The 19,726-nt window shown below is 39.5% G+C and overlaps 1 protein-coding gene and 1 long non-coding RNA gene across 2 annotated transcripts in view; both read right to left on the bottom strand.

Annotated features, from left to right (window-relative positions):
* Positions 1-663: 663 nt before the first annotated feature.
* LOC140943470 (uncharacterized) overlaps positions 664-19,726 on the bottom strand; it is a 22,765-nt gene continuing 3,702 nt past the window's right edge. The window contains exons 2-5 of the mRNA XM_073392563.1: positions 19,675-19,726; positions 10,859-11,261; positions 9,221-9,781; positions 664-3,467 (exon numbers count right to left, since the gene is read on the bottom strand). The exon at positions 19,675-19,726 is cut by the window's right edge and continues 330 nt beyond it. Of these exons, the coding sequence (XP_073248664.1) occupies positions 664-3,467; positions 9,221-9,781; positions 10,859-11,261; positions 19,675-19,726 (3,820 nt within the window). The remainder of the gene's footprint in view (positions 3,468-9,220; positions 9,782-10,858; positions 11,262-19,674) is intronic.
* Positions 12,171-18,966, bottom strand: LOC140942812 (uncharacterized). Its single transcript, XR_012166571.1, has 3 exons — positions 18,397-18,966; positions 14,492-14,533; positions 12,171-12,646 (listed from the first exon to the last, which is right to left on the bottom strand). It is a non-coding gene; the product is annotated as an uncharacterized lncRNA (long non-coding RNA).

The following is a 19,726-nucleotide window of genomic DNA, read 5'->3' on the forward strand; positions in this document are numbered from 1 at the left end:
AACGGACGCAACAAGTAGCATCCAGTTATGTTGGGATCTGTTGGCCAACAACGTTGGTACTCTTAATGTTCTGCTCTCCAAACAGAGTCAAAAAATTTAGTACATAATCCCCAGCGCACACTGTTCTGAGTGAAAAACGTTGCGGTGAAGTGAGCAACCCAGCTGTGTTCTCCTCATTACAGTGGCTGTAATTAGTAAAAACCGCAGTACGTAAGTGTTCTTCTCCAAACAGTGTAACACATATATGCATCACGAGCTGTTTTGAAGGGAGGGTTGCACTGAAATCCTCTAATACTTAGGCTTTATTTTCCACACTGTTAAGTACGTACGTACAGCGTATATACGGCTGGATTGACCTAAGAGCTGCAGTGTTCTCTCCAGGACGAACTAACAGTTAGCAGCACTTTGGCGGTTCTTCTCCAAAACGTTGAGAAACCTTCATCTAGCGCAAGCTGTTTTGACGCGAGAGCTGCACTGTAGTGTTTTGTTATGTCATATTTAATGTGTACTAAATTAAAAAAATTTCAGCAGTATTTTTGTGTTCCTGTCCAACCATTATATGTTTATCTAGTGCACGGCGCATTTTCGACTGAAGCGCTTTATTGAAATTCACTATCTGATCCCTGGCTTATGTTCTGTAATTCCAAGTTTGTATAGTAGCATTCAGGACGCAGTACTTTGGTGTTCTTCTCCGCGCAGTTTATTGCGTATGTCCTGCCAACGCTCTGTTGACTGAGCAGCTGCCTTGTAATCACCTAGTTCGTGCTGTGCTTTTCCCAGTGAGCGATAACAGTCAGCAGTACTTTGGTGTTCTTCTCCAAACAGTTTAATACGTATATTAAGAGCACGCTGTGAAGATTGAACCGCTGCGTTGAAATCACCCATCTTATGCTGAGTTATCCCAAGTGAGTAGTAACAGTCAGCAGTTCTTTTGTGTTCCTCTCCAAACAGTTTAATACGTATTTCCAACGCACGCTGTTTTGACTGCAGAGCCGCTTTGAAATCACCTAGTTCACGTTGTGTTACCCCCAGTGAGTAGTAACAGTCAGCAGTACTTTGGTGTACTTCTCCAACCAGTTTAATACGTATTTCTAGTGCACGCTGTTTTGTCTGCAGAGCTTCTTTAAAATCACCTAGTTCATGTTGTGTTACCCCCAGTGAGTAGTAACAGTCAGCTGTACTTTGGTGCTCTTCTCCAACCAGTTTAATACGTATTTCTAGTGCATGCTGTTTTGATTGCAGAGCCGCTTTTAAATCACCTAGTTCATGCTGTGTTATCCCTAGTAAGTAGTAACAGTCAGCTGTACTTTGGTGTTCTTCTCCAAACAGTTTAATACGTATTTCCAGTGCCCGCTGTTTTGATTGCAGAGCCGCTTTGAAATCACCTAGTTCATGCTGTGTTATCCCCAGTAAGTAGTAACAGTCAGCAGTACTTTGGTGTACTTCTCCAAACAGTTTAATACGTATTTCCAGTGCACGCTGTTCTGATTGCAGAGCTGCGTTAAAATTACCTAGTTCATGCTGTGTTATCCCCAGTGAGTAGTAGCAGTCAGCAGTACTTTGGTGTTCTTCTCCAAACAGTTTAATACGCATTTCCAGTGCACGCTGTTTTGACTGCAGAGCTGCTTTAAAATCACCTAGTTCATGTTGTGTTACCCCCAATGAGTAGTAACAGTCAGCAGTACTTTGGTGTACTTCTCCAAACAGTTTAATACGTATTTCCAGTGCAGGCTGTTTTGACTGCAGAGCTGCTTTAAAATCACCTAGTTCATGCTGTGTTACCCCCAGGAAATAGTAACAGTCAGCTGTACTTTGGTGTTCTTCTCCAAACAGTTTAATACGTATGTCCAGAGCGTGCTGGAATGAATGACGAGCTGCTTTGAAATCACCTAGTTCATGCTGTGTTATCCCCAGTGAGTAGTAGCAGTCAGCAGTACTTTGGTGTTCTTCTCCAACCAGTTTAATACGTATGTCCAGAGCGTGCTGGAATGAATGACGAGCTGCTTTGAAATCACCCCGTTCATGCTGTGTTATCCCCAGTGAGTAGTAGCAGTCAGCAGTACTTTGGTGTTCTTCTCCAACCAGTTTAATACGTATTTCCAGTGCACGCTGTTTTGACTGCAGAGGTGCTTTAAAATCACCTAGTTCATGTTGTGTTACCCCCAGTGAGTAGTAACAGTCAGCAGTACTTTGGTGTTCTTCTCCAAACAGTTTAATACGTATTTCCAGTGCACGCTGTTTTGATTGCAGAGCCGCTTTAAAATCACCTAGTTCATGCTGTGTTATCCCCAGTAAGTAGTAACAGTCAGCAGTACTTTGGTGTTCTTCTCCATACAGTTTAATACGTATTTCTAGTGCACGCTGTTTTGATTGCAGAGCCGCTTTGAAATCACCTAGTTCATGCTGTGTTATCCCCAGTAAGTAGTAACAGTCAGCAGTACTTTGGTGTTCTCCTCCAAACAGTTTAATGCGTATTTCCAGTGCACGCTGTTCTGATTGCAGGGCTGCTTTAAAATTACCTAGTTCATGCTGTGTTATCCCCAGTGAGTAGTAGCAGTCAGCAGTACTTTGGTGGTCTTCTCCAAGCAGTTTAATACGTATTTCCAGTGCACGCTGTTTTGACTGCAGAGCTGCTTTAAAATCACCTAGTTCATGTTGTGTTACCCCCAATGAGTAGTAACAATCAGCGGTACTTTGGTGTTCTTCTCCAAACAGTTTAATACGTATGCCGAGCGCACGCTGGTGAGATTGGAGAGTTGCTTCGAAATCACCTATTTCATGCTGTGTTATCCCCAGTAAGTAGTAACAGTCAGCTGTACTTTGGTGTTCTTCTCCAAACCGTTTGATACGTATTTCCAGTGCACGCTGTTCTGACTGCAGAGCTGCTTTAAAATTAGCTAGGTCATGCTGTATTATCCCCAGTGAGTAGTAGCAGTCAGCAATACTTTGGTGTTCTTCTCCAAACAGTTTAATGCGTATTTCCAGTGCACGCTGTTTTGACTGCAGAGCTGCTTTAAAGTCACCTAGTTGATGTTGTGTTACCCCCAATGAGTAGTAACAGTCAGCAGTACTTTGGTGTTCTTCTCCAAACAATTTAATACGTATGACGAGCGCACGCTGGTGAGATTGATGAGCTGCTTCGAAATCACCTAGTTCGCGCTGTGTTATCCCCAGTGAGTAGTAACTGTCAGCTGTGCTTTGGTGTTCTTCTCCAAACAGTTTAATACGTATGCCGAGCGCACGCTGGTGAGATTGATGAGCTGCTTCGAAATCACCTAGTTCGCGCTGTGTTATCCCCAGTGAGTAGTAACAGTCAGCTGTACTTTGGTGTTCTTCTCCAAACAGTTTAATACGTATGTCCAGCGAACGCTGGTTGAATTCGTGGGATGATTTGATATCCTGTTGCTTATAATTACGTTTTTCGGTTTCAAGTTGATACAGGTTATCAGCAACACTAGATTGATTCTCTACAGCACGAGAAAAAAAGGAATAACATATTTTATTTTACTAAATAAAGACCAAAAGAAATCAGTAGAGCCATTGAATAGGAATGTAGCCGATATCACTTAAAAATATATAATTATATATTAGTGTTTAGCGATATGGTTGGCCATTTGTTTCAAAATTATGACACGATATACGTGCAGTTTTTCCCTGCTAGCAGAGGTCTCTCGTCTTGAGAGACCTCTGCTAGCAGGGAAGTGCGGTTTTTTTTCACGTATACTTGCAATCATTCCTGCTACACGATATACGTGCGTTTTTTTGCCACGTATACTTGAGTTGTTTCTTGCTTTGTGGGGTTTTTATTCCCAAGTATATGACCATTTTCTTACAAACGCGAACAGATCGGTTTTTCTTCTCTTCTCTCTCTCGCGCGAATTATCACCTTTTCTCCTCCACGAACACGTTCTAAGCCTCCTAGTCTCGAAGCTTTTTATCCTTTCCCTCCATTCACTCTATAAATTCCATGTTTCTTGTTTTGTATTCTCTCACTTTAATAGCCTTCCGCCTGCCTCTCTTTCCTTGCTCCTCCACTTTAATTATGGTTATCTAACTCGTTCTCGTTCAACTTGCATAAAATGTCCCTCAGGTATCAATTTGCTATTAGTTCTTAAGCCCCGATTATTTGGAAGGATATTTTATTTATAACTTCAGTTTGGCGTTTTTTTTTGCAGCCAATGGCAATAATTATTTTCGATTATAGCCATTAGTATTTAAACAGCTAGTTTCGTTCTCTGCACTAAAGACTTTACCATAGTAGCAACCGACGTCTAGGAATTGCATTCGTGCAGAATTCATAACATTCGCATAGACACAACAGTAAATTCCTACGAAGGAACAACAAGACATCGCGCTTTTGTTTAAAGACTCACTTCTGATCTAAAAAAAAATTAAATGGACTGCATCAGGCCATCAGCGGTTAGAGAATGATCTTGACTGATGCAGAGCATAATTCTCCATACTTGGCCGGTAGCTTTTGTTTCAACTACCGTGTACAACTCAAATCTGAGGATCTCACTATCCGCTGGGCCCAGCGTCATACTGACATAGCAGTCCGGGAGGGGCGGGGGTACTCAACAAATTTTTATACGGCGGAGGCCCACCCCTTAACCTTTTATATACCATTTTTCACGATTTCGTATACCTTCTATTGACAAATGGTACTCCTTTCACATACCTTGCTTAGAACTTTATATCCCTTTTAACTGCTGGAAACCCGCACTGCCATAAAATAGGAATCAGTCACAAATATAGAATGCTTTCTCGACAGGTAACTGGGTAAGGGGTTGGACCTCAGGGCGGAGCCTCCCCGTACAAATATTTGTTGAATACCTCTCCGGGATTTCGGGCTGAGCCTCCCCGTATAGGCCATCATAGGGAGTACCCTCCCCCCGGGTATAGCAGGAAATAATCACATTCCCGGGCAAAGAAACTTACGTGCATACATGTAGTTATTCCGCAGATCCAGGATTTACGGAGAAAACCATAGAAACTAAAATCTTTATTTAGCCGTAATACTAAAGTAAAGCTTTAGGCTTAAACAGAGGTCAAAGAAAATTAAAACACTTTACATCTGCATCTGAGGTCAACTCCTATCAGGAACACCTAAAGAACCATAAACCACAGGAAATGATTACTCAGTATGCATGTAATTCTCTGTAGTGCTAGTAACTTTAACTTTATTGTTCCATCGTTCATATAGTACAAGCTCAGTAGAGCCAAAGCCGGGGGCTTATACGACCTGTGGTCAATATGACAGAAATTATTTTATGTAGAAACTAGAACCACTACGTGGAACTTACCGGGGCCCAGTGGGACACGGGATTGCATAAATATAGTTTACCTCTCGCACCCCTCCCCCCTCCTCTGTGGAGGCTAATACTTAGTCTGAATTAACTCATGCAGAAGAAAAGCAACAAAATGCATGAGAAAGGAGGATGTTTTTGTAAGTTTGTTCAGTGTTATCACAGCTAACGGTCTGTGTTATAGTAGTGTTTTTACACTGTGATGTCAATAAGTGTGATCTGTATGAGGTTTTCATTTGTTTTTAAGTTTGAGTGAAAAAGCAAAAATCACTGACAGTTTTGGGTTGAATGCTGTGTTGAATGGTAACGACAAAGTTTGCAAAGAAGTTTGTTACAGAATTATCATTGTATTTATTGTAGATCTCTCTTTTTCTTTGGTTAGACTTAAATTTTCTTACAATGTCCTTTCTCTCTTCATTTGACAATGCTGATGAGCCAAGTAAAGAATAAGACAAATGCTTTTTTCCATCACTGATACGGTCATCTTGCCTATAAATTTCACTGACTCTTTTTACAAGGGCGTTAAGACTGGATGCTCCTAGGAGATGGAATTGCTCATTTTCACAGGTCAACATGAAGTAACGATTTTTCTGAGTATTAGGGACCGGTCATTATGTATGTGGGGGGGTGGGGGGGATTTTTTTTGTTTTAGCATGAAAGAAAAAACATGACCCACCCCTTTAAGGCCATTAGTTAATTCTTGACCCACCACCATATAACTGTATATAAGAGGAGAAAAAACATGACCCACCCCTTTAAGGCCATTAGTTAATTCTTGACCCACCACCATATAACTGTATATAAGAGGTGACCCACCCCCAACCCCCTTCAATCTATACCTCTATAAGGAGTTCCTGTTCACTGAACGAAATCAGCATATCTTGTGGACCAGTGTTCTACTCTGCGGCCACTTCTTGTTGATGTGCCTTCTTGTATTGTTACAGTATGACTGTCATCATCTGATTCTCTTTCACTTTCACTTTCATCACACAAAACAAGGTCATTGCCACTGTCACTCTCATCACTGTCCTCACCAACACTGATGCTTGAAGGAAATGTAGATTCCTTTGAAGTTTCATAATAGTGTATTGTGATTCGCTTGATTTTGTCGATTTTCTTTCCGTTATTGCCAAGTTTATTATGCTCAATGTATTTGTGCAACTCGGGGACTTTCAGAGTGTCAAGCTCCCCCTTCTCTACAAGTGTTTTCCAGTCATAGCAATGTACATCTTTTATGGCTCCAACAAGCTTTTCTTTTCTTCGCTCTTGCTTACGGATTTCATTGACATTTTGCAGCTGCGACAAGTGCTCAATGTAACTCTTCACCAGTTTTTTTTTTTCGTATAGCATTAGAATTTATTTAGATCTTCCACATGAATTGTAGTGAGTGTGATTCTTTACAAAACACACGATGACCCACCCCCAATCATCATGAAATTCTCTTTTGGCCCACCCCTTTTCTCTAAAAAAAATAGGCCTGGCCCACCCCATGATTTCCCCCCCCCACCCCCCCACATAAATAATGACCGGTCCCTTACGTTGAACTATAAAGCTTATATGAACATCATTACAACAAAATAAGTATCCCATAGTTATAACACAACTTCTATTATTTTCTTTTAAAATACTTTCGACTAGAGAGTCCTTATTAACAAGATAACACTGTGTTAAAGAGCCCTGATTCAAGTGTGAGTATTTTATTTTGATTTCTGCATGAATTTTCGGTATTGCTCTCAATATATTGCTCTCAATATATCTCTCTGGGTTGTCTCTCATAAATTGAACCCCACAGCAGTACGTATATGCACATGATGGTTGCTATTGCCATATAATTGATGTGATACAGATCTAAAGAAAAAATCACCTGCACCCTCAACATCTACTGATTGTAAACCAAGTTCACCTAATCTTGACTGCATCAAATTCTCAGATGAAATAGGAGAGGTCAACTGCATTGTTGAGCTGTGATTTTGCATAAAAGGTATAATTAGTACTTCATGATGATCGGTGTTGTATTGAGTAGGTCCTGGATTCTTCTCAACATCTTTACTTAGTTTGAAATTCACATAATTAGTCATAAGACTCACACAATTGCAAGAAAACAATGATAAATATCGACGTGCTTCACATTTTAGTTTCATTATCCTGTGATAATGCCTGCTAAAGAAAGACAACAAATAAGCTTTCTTGGGTATAGCCATTTTATTAAAGTTAATTATCTTTGGATCGCGTTTGTTATTACATTTATATCGTGCATCATGAAGTTTTCTCACCTTATTAACATAGCGATGGAGCTTTGAAGACTTCGGTATGTCAATCGTTGAAATCTTTTTTGAAGACAAATTTCTTCAACATGCTATTCTTCTTGTTGCGACCTCTTAGAAAAAGCAGTGGAATTCTGCTCGGTTCACGACCACGTCTAGACCGCCTTGTAGCACGTTTTTTAAAGATGATGTAAAGTTAGCTTTGATGAGTGTTCGCTTTGATTCTCGATAAACTTCACGATGGAAGGTTCACTCAATGTAGATAGCTTTATTCTCGATAAGTTCCACGATGGAAGGTTCACCTTTAAGTGATCGCTCGTAAATTTATGTCTCCAAATATTCACTCTTAAATTTTCGCCAATAAACTAGTGCATCGTAAAGATTGACCAAGGTTAGGGAACGTGTTGTCCCCCAAGAAGCTATAATCTTTCTCTTGACTGTCCTCCATGCCTCGTGCTTTTCAAAATGGCGGATAAAATTTCAATAAGCCAGCGATATATCTCAGCGAGCACTCCCAAACGTAACCAGACAGCGATATATCTCACTCAGCGATATATCCCTAACAATGTAACGTTAAAAAAACGACCGTCTGCATTTTATGACCGGTGCCAGCCTTCGGCTGGGTCCCGGTAATGAAGACTGAAGGCTAAATTGATACCTGAGGGATATTTTATGCAAGTTGAACGAGAACGAGTTAGATAACCATAATTAAAGTGGAGGAGCAAGGAAAGAGAGGCAGGTGGAAGGCTATTAAAGTGTGAGAATACAAAACAAGAAACATGGAATTTATAGAGTGAATGGAGGGAAAGGATGAAAAGCTTCGAGACTAGGAGGCTTAGAACGTGTTCGTGGAGGAGAAAAGGTGAGTGAGTGAACCGATCAGTTCAAGCAGACCCGCTCTCAAGGTCATGTTTCACATTATCACGAGCTTATGAGTCGTGTTTTGCCTGTCCGCGGACGCTAATTTCTAACTGAATAGATCATTGTTTCGGTCAGCATTTGTGAAATAGCGTACACAGTCTCTCAAGAGACAATCCACGGATTCCAACAAATCCCTTGTCAGGGAGCCAACAACTACCACTACTGTGAGGGCAATGAATAAGAACCAAACCTTGCTCGAAATTAACGCGGCCATTGCGGCCATGCTTGATTCAAACTGATGTTACTTTTCAGCTCCGTCGTACATGAAGCGGTTTTTTGCTGACGGTATAATTCGGTACCTCACGACTTTCTGTGACCCCATATACACATGCTTGTTTGTCGTAAAAATGTAACAACCAAAACAAGAACAGTAAGATGCACGTGCAAATTTGGTGATTTGTTAATTAATCTTATTTTCTTACCGTATTACGTTTCCCGAATACGTAGGAGATCGTGGCGAGCCGTAGTGTCGAGTATGATAGGTCAGGGGCGTAGCTAGGATTTTCAAAGTGGGGGTCACACTGCGTCACACCCAGGGTACTTACCAGATTGGCATGTCGAAATCCATGGCGTGTTTTACTAAAAGTGACATTTTGTTCGGATAAGCAGTGAGATACCGAATTTTTCTACCATTAATTAAGTCAGCAATGATTGTTTTCGAAAATTAAGTACCCCCGTTAAACGTTAATACGTGTATTTAGGATTTGTAATCAAGTAGTTAATACTTACTTGAAGAATTCAATAAAAGCTCACGACAAGCTTTGTATTCCTCTTCGTTAATAGTTGTTGTGAGTTTTACTTCAGCTAGGCCAAATTCCTTGAGAATTTCGTCTGTTACAAGGAATTTTTGTGCCACTTCATTTAGGTGACCTGTGCAATAGTCTTCCCAGAGTTCGTCAAGGATCTGAAGAGAGCTACATTCCAGTATGAGTATTAAACTTCCATTTTGAACATCCACAACAATAACTTTACGCACCTCCTTCATGTACTGAATAAATTTATTAAACTCCTCAGGTGTCGAAGGGTTGAGTTCCTGTAAGTACTTTGTCGCAATTGAATTTAAAACTTCCTGTGAAGAAGGAACAGCTCCCCTCCTGACACTTTCTTGATCTAAACCTGCAGCTGCTGTTCCTTCGACCACTCCTTGGGGTCCATTAGGTGCTTGTGCCTTTGAAGACTCCTCTTTTTGCACTGTCTGTGCTTCCTGTTGAGTGACTATCCCCCCTGTAGCTTCTCCCTGAGGACAAAGTCCATTGATTTCCGCACAATCAACCAGTAGACGAAGACGAGCTGTTAATAATGATAACTAAACTTAGTTTACTGAATAAAAACATGTAAAAAGGGAATTCAATAAGTAAAACGAGGCGCCTCGGCACATCTGTAAGTCCAAACGTGTTACAAATTCCACGATAATTAGCATGACTTTTGATTGCATTTGCCTGAAGATGCAAAAGTAAGTACAGTGAAGCGCAGTAAATACCACATTTATGGGATGAATAGGCTCATGCAGCGCCTCTCTGACTATCGATCTACAGAAGGTCATAAGTATCACCCTAATGCTACATTGCACACGTACGATTATGCTATTAGACAGGTTGTCAGATTGATTGCTACTCATTACTCATACCACCAGGCTTCGACAGGCTCGCATCGAGGTAGGAAAATTAAAAAAGAAATAAAAAAGGATGTCATGAGTGATCATTAGTGAACCAGGTTGTCGTTTTAATCAGGGAGGTAAAATAGCACATCATATATGACATCATGATATATCAGTGCCAAAACTACCTTGATTGGGCATGCTTTAACCATCTTCTAGGCGCACACCTTGAAATAGAGTTGAAAGAGTCAGTGGGAAAAAAGCAGCATGCATGTTTCAGACAAAGCCGCACGATGTTGTAAAGTTGAGACTGGAGAAGGAAACAAGCAATGGATGGAGCCGGGGTCCATGGTTAGAGCCCTGTTGTTGCATTCTCCCTCATCAACTCATTTTTGCCTTATAATGAGTGGCGACAACATTATAAGCTGTCGGAATAACGCACCAGGTTTCAGTCAAGGGCTTAATATGCTGCAACAACCATGTGAAGCTTGCATTGCGTGCCCTTATTTACCATCCGAGGAACTACAGTCTTCGTCTTTTTTTAGTTATTTTAATCGCAGGAGTTTGACGCGAGTTCGACGATTCAACTGCCCACCTTAAACTTATTTGCGCTACAGCTATAAATGGCTTTCACTTTTTATAAAGCGATCTAACTCCGATATAGAAAAACATCAGTGGGTTTAGGAAACTAGGAAGGCGCTAGTTTCGAATTTAACGCTTGTTTATATTATCATTGGAGATTTTATTTAATGATGTTCACTTAGACTTACGTGACGTAAATAGAGTAGCAACCTCAGCTTGCACCGCGGCCTTCAGCTCATCCATTTTTCGCGACAACATACCGACGTCTTCTTTGTCTGCAATATCGCTTTCCATTTTTTCCTTCACACTTTCAAGAAACCTTATATACGATTTATATTCTTCTTTGATAGCCTGCTCAAGTCTGCGGACTTCATTTATGGGAAAGTCTGACTCTAATAAACTACCAACAGCATCAATTGGAGCTGTCGAGACACCCAGCGCTTGGAACGCGTCTTTGGCGTGTTTCACGTACTGGTCAAAAGTTACCTTGGTTATCTTGGAACTGGTCGAGTGACAAAGGGAATTCCTCAAAAGGCGCAACTGATCTATTGCTAGTGCCTGAGTTTCCTCATTGTTTCCAGTTGTGCTCCACTGTGTGAAATGAGTTGTGTCATGGTCCCGATATTAGTCGATACGAACCCGTATTCTTGAGAAAAACGGAAGTATGGAGAGGTATCGGGTTCCGGACACGCAGCGTATACATTGAGTATCAGGACCCGTATTTTTCCTGAATCGAACTTTTTCCGCGGCATGGAATATCCGATATCCGGACACGTCATTGAAACGCGGCGTGTCAAGACCTGTAAACGTCCTTATTTTTCTAGATTTGCCGAGAATCATGGAGTGCCGTTAATGAACGCTACAATTTTTGCCTTTCATTTTCACTAAAATTCCGCGCTACGGATTGCGTTATCCTAATTTATACGCGAAACGTTAACGACACGTGAAGATTCTGTTCCGTAGAATGCGATGAAATTCCACGATACGTGAAGTTTCGAGTGTTTTCACTTCCCCGAAATTCCATGGTACGTGAAATACCAGGGACTCAAACACCACTGGAATTCCACGGTTCACGAAATTACCGATGTTGAAATCGTGGCAAAACTCCCTGATACGCGAAATTGCAACACGTTTATTGTACTAAATTCGACGATACTTTCAATTTCCATGCATGATATTGAAAAAACTGATACCGCCTTTTCACTCCATTGATACCTCACGATATGTTTCCTGGTCAGCATTGAACTTCATTGCATTTCAGGGACTTATTTGTGGGGTTGCAGTATTATACTGAAAATGATTTTTAACAGTTCCGACCATTCTACCATTTTTATCACCGCCTCAGTCTTATTCACTTTAACTAATTGCCCAACGCATGAGGGAAAAACACAGGTTTTAAATCGCGCAACATCATTTATTTTAAAGTTCAAATACAGGAACAAAGTTTGATAATTCTGACAGGAAAACGTGCAAAGTTGTGTCAGTTGATAAACCTAACTCTAAAAAGTGTACGGACATGTAGACAATTCATTCAAAGAAATATAAAAGGTACAGTTGCAAGGTTGATTGGAATATTCAGAATGAGTGATTTCAAAACATTTCAATTTTTTCTAAAAAAAAGTTTTGCAAAAATTAAAACAGAATTCAAAGTGAAGATATTAAATTTAATCAAACAATGATAACAACTAGAGAGTAATCCATCCATTCTCCATCCTATGTTCATCATCACTGCCACTCCTTAAAAGTAAAGGAGAATGTGGGGAGGGAAGCTGCAGTGGAGGAGGATGTACTGGTGTGACAACTAGCTCCACTGCTAATCAACGACAATGGCCATGCATGTGACCTAAAGGGTGGTTGGCTTGTAGGTGGGTTTCCTTAAACTCTGGGGTTTGGAAGAATTAACCAAGGAGCTGGCATCTAGCTGCTGCAGGGTCTGCTTAACCATCTGTTCGCACCTTCATCTGTTTTACTAAAATCTGCAAAGCACATGTACAGTCATTGAAAAAAGTGAGCAATAACCACAAATAATTAGTGCCCAAAATAGTGGTTAAGGTAGTTTATTTTTGTACATGTGTATGAATCTCTTTACTACCCATGCTTATAATAACATCATCAACCACAACAATAATAATGATAATAATATTGTGATGTTAAGGATAATAAGACTTTCAAATTTCATTCGGATTTCTGTATATAATATAAACAGAAATGAAATTGGATCACAATCGCCGTACTATTCTGAAGAAACTGGAGGTTTAACTGAAAAAACATAAATAATTAGATGGGATTGAGTTGGCACTGCACTTCAAAGAACAGTCTTGCTGAGATCAGCAAGAATCCTCCAAAGTGTCCTTGAAGTTTAAGGTGGCTTGTTGCCACCCAATAAATTCAATGGGTTTGAAATTTCTGGCATTGACATACCTGCTGTGAAGCATGCACAAAAATAAATTGGGAATTGAAGGGAAAAGACAGGTGATTGTCCTCAATAACATTATTATTATCAACAGCCGAACAAAATAAGGGTACTAATAGACCTTTTTACTGATACGGTGGCCATATTGAATTAATTCAATTTAAGGAGTATTATAGGATGCCCAGGGGACATGAGCACATTTCGCTTGTATTTTGGAGCGCTTTTCGGGACATTTTTTTCTTAAAGTTTTCTTAGAATAAGATTCTAATGGGAAAAAAGATCCTTGTGCTGTGTTTGGATGTAATCATGACCACCTTTTTTCCCGAGAAATATATGGTGAAAGACCATATTTCTAATGCTGAACTAGAAAAAGGTGATCACTATTACATCCAAACAGGGCAGAAGGATCTTTTTTCCCATTAGAATCTTATTCTAAGAAAACTTTACGAAAAAATGTCCCGAAAAGCACTCCAAAATACAAACTAAAAAAAAAATTAATATGCTCATGCCCCCTGGGCATCCTATAATACTCCTTAAATTGAATTAATTCAATATGGCTGCTGTATTGGTAAAAAGGTCTATTAAAAGCAGTTTACATATACACTGTAGATAAACTATCTCCAGATCATACGTAGAGCTATTTCATACATTATTTTTTTTAAAAGGTTAATTTGCACAGTAGTTCAAAACAATATTGTCTATCTTCAATGCGCCAAAAATTTTAACTAACAGTAATTTGGACAAAACCTGGAGCTGAGATACAGTGTTTTTGAAAAAGCACAGTCGAATTAACGAAGGGTGAAATGAAATGTAATGCTGTATTGGTATAAAATAGATTCTCAATAATTGCAAATCTATTTTATCAATGCAGTTTTTATAAAACAGCTTGTGTGTTTATAAATCAAGCACTACACTTACTGGAAAATGTGACTGCATGTACTGCTACAATGAAGAGGTCCCATAACAAAATACCATATTTATTTGATTAAGTGCCTTGCCTGGGTGCTCACTAAAGTTTTGCACCTTGAGAGTGGGCTATTATTCAAGTTGGTCACTTTAATACGTATATTTGGGCTGGGTGTTTAATGAATTCTCACAGTTTTCACCAAAAGTAATTTCGTTGGAGATACAGTAATTTTGTTTGAGTTCCAAAGCAGATTGGGGTATGGGATTGGTATGGGGTAGGCACTTATTCAAGGTTAGGAGATAATTCATTTTTTGTTCTGCCTATAAGGTGGAGGGTTATTGGAGGTGGGCAGTTACTTGAGGTTGAGCACTTTATCAAATAAATAATAAGATATTCTATTTTCTTTTCAGCATTTGTTGTTACATGTAATTACAAATTCTCAGTAAAATTGACTTTTCTTCTACTTTCTGGTACAAACCTCTCAACCCCAGTGTCACTAACCTGCACAATATTGTATAGTGCTCCTAAGATGTTTGCCTAGTACTGAAAGGAAAATCAGGAATTAATGAAGTTCACTTAATTACTTTTAACCGTCACTGCTGCCTTAATTACCCACTGAAATGTAAGATACTGAGTATTTACAAATTAATGTACAGGGGCTGTGCCACCACAGTCTTAGTTTACTTTGTTAATATTAAACAATAAATGCTGTGGGATGAGGTTTTGTGATATCCAGAAATAATCAAGGGAGAGGTTTGACTAAATGGCATCAGCTGAGCCGAAGGCTGAGGCTGATAACACTTACTGAGACCTTGATTATTCCAAATATCACAAAAACCAATTCTAATAGTTGTTTCATTATGCATTGTTTTCAAGAAAACAAGGACAAACACAGAATTGCATGGAACACAGTTTGACATTCCTCTTAGAAATCATACTTGGTGCACACCAGCGGGTAGAAACAAAGTCAGGCTTATGGCGTACGATCCCTGCCAAAATTCATGGTTTCAATTTTAAATGCATCATTTAAATCTCTAACCTCGGTACTTGAATTTACAGCTGAATTCAAAATTTTACACTCTTCCTTTAGAAGAAAACGTTTTTATGCTCGCGTCCCTTACTTGAGAAAGTTCCAAATTTATCAGAATTAAATTTATTCAAGAGAGCTTTATAATATGAGCTTACATTGTGTACATATTCACAATTCAGTGATAACATTTAATTTCACTTCGTTTATTGGAATCAGTAAACACCTTAATTGAAAGTCGAAATTCAAATGAGCCCAATAAACAAATTACATCCATTGCTGAAAGCTCTTTACATTAAAGCAGCCTTAACTTTCCTTAGGTTTGCAGCAAAACAATTCTCAATATCTTAACTCTTCGGCGATTGTTTCAGCTCTATGTTGCTATAATACATGTAATATGTAGCATAGCCTGTGAACAGTACAGGTTCTCTGTTTGGGGAAAGTTAAAAAAATCATAAGAGGGGAAGGGGAAGAGCCAGTAGAGAAACCTATGAGACTGCTATTTTGCGGCACCCACTGTGCATCAGATTCTGATGACGAGAACACTGACAGGTCTTTTGATCTTTAACATGGCTTCTTCTGGCACATCACTGATAAGCTTATTTAGCCACAAAAATACATTTCAAAAGAGCTAAAATAAAATGTTCTTGCATCAGAGGGCAAATCACACTGACCAGAAACAATGACAACAATAACCTCAGACAATCAGTATACATGTCATGACCTCTCACTTTTAAATGAGAGGGAAAACCACAATTTTGCTCAGTCAAAGCTTACACTCCAGCACATAATCTACCACCAGAGAAAGAACTCATTGGAACAAGCAGCATTTTGGCACCAGGTAAAAGTCAAGTGTTGCCTCCCAACCCCTTTTTACATGCAAAAATGACTACATTAATGACAATCAGTTGCTGACAGAAGATCAGCAATGGTTTGTCTTAAGGCTCTCCCCTTTCCCTTCCCTCTCCTCCCACCTTTTTTGCCCTTCAACCCAAACAGAAAGTGTGTTCACAGGCTATATGTTGCATATTCCAAACTCTACAAAGAGAAGAAAGAGAGACTGCAACATACAATACGTCTGAAAAGCGACATAAAATCAGTAAAGTTGCAATTTACCAAAATAATCGAAATACAATAGTGAGAAACAATCCCGCCTTCAACCACCATGATTTTGTTCCTTCTCAAAACCGTTTACATTGTACCTTTGGTTTATGATGCAATGCGCAACATCAGTACACAAAACTGCTGGCAAGACCCTTGATGATTGCTTTGCAAGTTGTGAGAACATCATTTCCATGTCATTGAAGAGAATGTATGGGAAGTAACTTCCCTCCCCCACCTCCCTCTGTGCACACAACCTACAGATTAGTCACTAATAGACCTTTCCCGTATTACGCTCTATTGAGCAAACGAAAAGAAATGAGGATGAGGTTCGGGTGGACAATTTCATACAAAGGTCTATCTGCCAGCAGATAACTAACAAATCTGTAGGTTGGGCTTGCAATGTATGATTTCTAAGAACAAACTGTGTATACTGTCTTTGTCCTAATTTTCTTGAAAACACTGTACAGGGCTGTGAACATTTTTTTTCTCTTGAAAAGACATATGTCCCACTAAGACACTATCTTGGTTGGACAAGCAAAGTTTTAGTTGTAGATGATGCCAATTACAAGTTCTTATTCTATAGGAAAATTCATTACCTGATGAGGGAATTCCACGTTAAATTGCACGCGAAAACCAATATTGCACGAATCGCGCAGCGATGAGTGCGATATCAGTTTTCAAGTAATGGATTTTCCTTGAATCGCATAACTGAATAAAAATCAGAAAAAAAAAGAAAACGGCAATAATATTGTTTGTTTTTATCCTGAGTGCGCACTCCAGGAAGCCATTTCAAAGTCAACTGTCAGAACTGTCTTTGCATTAGCGAATAGGAAGCAAGGTCAGTCGTACACGTTTGACCCTTTGACAACTTTTTTTGTACCTTGTGCTTGTTTTTACATTTGTTTTCAAACTCTTTTACATGTAAACAAGCTTCACACTAATTGTAAGGATAAATAGAGGTATTTCACTGAATTTACAAGCCATTTATCTATAACATCTTTTTTCAAATTGGTCATTTGCTCGACAAGGAAAATAATATACACCTTTTACCTCTTTGGCGGCAAAACTGAAAGAAATGAAGTGTCCAAGCAAAAGCACTGAAAGTTTAACGTCGCGATTGATATATGGTAAGTACCTTGAAATATTTTAGAAATGCTGTTCAAGTTCAGCTCTGTTTTGTACTTTTCTAAGTATCACGATTCAGGACGATTGCAAGCGGCGTACTCTTTTTCGTGTTTTCACTGAGGGGCCATGTCGTCTTTGAAGGTATTTATTTCTTCTCCAGTATATGTGACAATCGACCGCGGCACTTCCTCCATTGTCGCTTCTCCGTTTTGTTTGGTTGAATTCGGCTTGCCATTTTCTGGGCCGTGTTCACAATATTTTCTTGTTTTCTCGTTGTCGCGAGCGAAAGAGGTTTTTTATGCCTCTTCGAGAATTTGTAGTTCAGTTCAAAACAAGGAAGAACCTCCGGCTCACGCTTTTGTTTGTTTTGAACTCTTCAAAAGGTGACAATGGTTTTGAAAACATTTTAAAATGACATTGCAGTTGTTGTGTTAGAATTTGACGATAGTTGTTACCTACATGTAGATGCGAAACAATATTGCTTAGCCTTGTTTTCAACTCGCAATTCCACACTAAATACCTCGCTTTGTTAACCAATCAGAATGCGAGATTTTACTCAGTTATGCGATTCTCAGTAGAACCTAGTGTAAGTGAAGAAACATTACTTGAAAATAACAAGGTCACTGTTTCATGTAAACAAATTTGTCCCAAAGCATTACATTCTTATCAAAAGTTACAGGCAAAAAGAATGAACTTTAGGCCAACAAGTTTTCAAAAACCTCTACTCTTGGCTTGCAACCTCGTGACAAGGCAGTCATATTGGTGTGTGTTGGAGGTCATTACAATAGAATGTTTAATTTTTTTTGAAGAATTTACATGAAAATAGGGTTTAGTTCCCGGAGGAGAGAAATGCTTTTATTCTTAACCCTAACACACCACCAATATGGCTGCTGTGACATCAAGTGCAAACCAGCAATTGTAATCCATTTTAATCTTCTTCCATTTTGTCTATCTGAGCCTCCTTTTGTGTTTGCTGTCTTGTTTATACCTTCTTCAACTGTTGTGAGTAGTTATTTTTATGTTTCAGTCAATATGGTGGCGGTTTCATCTGTTTAAATTTTGATAAATTTCGTGCCACAGCTCTTTATAAAACATTGATTTCATTGAAAACTTAAAATGATTTAAATAGTTTGAAAACAGGGCAGCTTACCTTTTCTTGCTATCTAATTTTCCAGCCAAATCCTGAGTCTTGGAGCGCTTTAGTAGTACAGTCCTTAGTATACTTCGGTGTTCAAATTCTCAGTCTGCTTGACTGAGTCTCCTGTATCGAAAGGGTTGCCTCTTAAGATCTATCGACAACTGAAGGTTGAACGTTCGATGATAATGTGTTACAATCCTCAGATGTCCTGTGATGCTATCGAGAAGCATAATTATGGACTCAAACTTCTGAGGGAAATCAAACAAGTTGGCGTGATCGAAACGATCGATTTCACACTTTCAAAATGGACGCCAAATCGGAACCTGAAAGAGCATGTGCAAAGCGAATACCCGCTGACCAGTTACTTTGCTGTATTGTTTCATTTCCAGGCCTCATTCGAACGTATAACCCCCAGGTTTTCTTCCTTTTTCTTCTCCTGACAGAGGCGATACCCGGGAAGCGATAAAGGCAGTTCAAAAAACAATGTAGTATTTGTAGAAAGTTAGTCAATACTCCGTTGAAATTAAGTAGCCATAGTTTTTCGAGAATGCCGTCTGTCGTTCATCGTAGGTGAGGAAATAGTTATCACGCATGTTCTCTCTGTTTTGAATTTGTTTTCGTTTAACTGGTTGTGACAAAGACACTGTATTATTTTTCAAGAGTAAGTGACGGGCCATTTATGTTAACAATGCCTTCCACTCACCCAAACAGAATTACACGATCTCCAAAAACAACAAGCCGACGATTCTCATCGTTAGCGGCGTGAAAACTACTTCGGTCATGCTAAAAACAACAAAGAAAACAGATTCTGCTACCAGAGTGCACGTGGCAACCTTACAGTTACTCAACTTTCATATCTCGCGTAAGAGAATGAGCGTAAAGTTGTTGCAACCTTATATGTTACCTTCATTCTACCTTTAAGCCAAGTGCGTAAATCTTTACCAACCGCGGCGTACCTTGGAAAGTTTGCGTAAATGAGTTAGTTGTGTTTTTATTACGTAAAGTTTAATTTTTCCTAAATTTCAGTTTTCACTGTCGAAAGTCGACATAGCTTTGGCTAACTGATATCGTTAAGAATCAGAGCTCGTATATTTCTTGACACACCGCAGAAGACGTGTCCGGGCCACGATTTGTCCTGATTTTTCACGACAGAGGTATCGGGGACACGGACACTCTCTGAAACGCCGCGTTTCATGACACCTCGCGTGTCGGTATACGATTTGCTAAGTGCCATGGGAGTATCGTGGCCCTGTAAATTCCACTAAATTACTTATTTCACGCAGTGCTCACTACGGACGGATGAAAATGGCCATGTGATAATCCACGAGGCTTAACATACACG

This window comes from Porites lutea, chromosome 7 (assembly GCF_958299795.1).
Source record: "Porites lutea chromosome 7, jaPorLute2.1, whole genome shotgun sequence".
Classification (NCBI taxonomy): Eukaryota; Metazoa; Cnidaria; class Anthozoa; order Scleractinia; family Poritidae; genus Porites; species Porites lutea.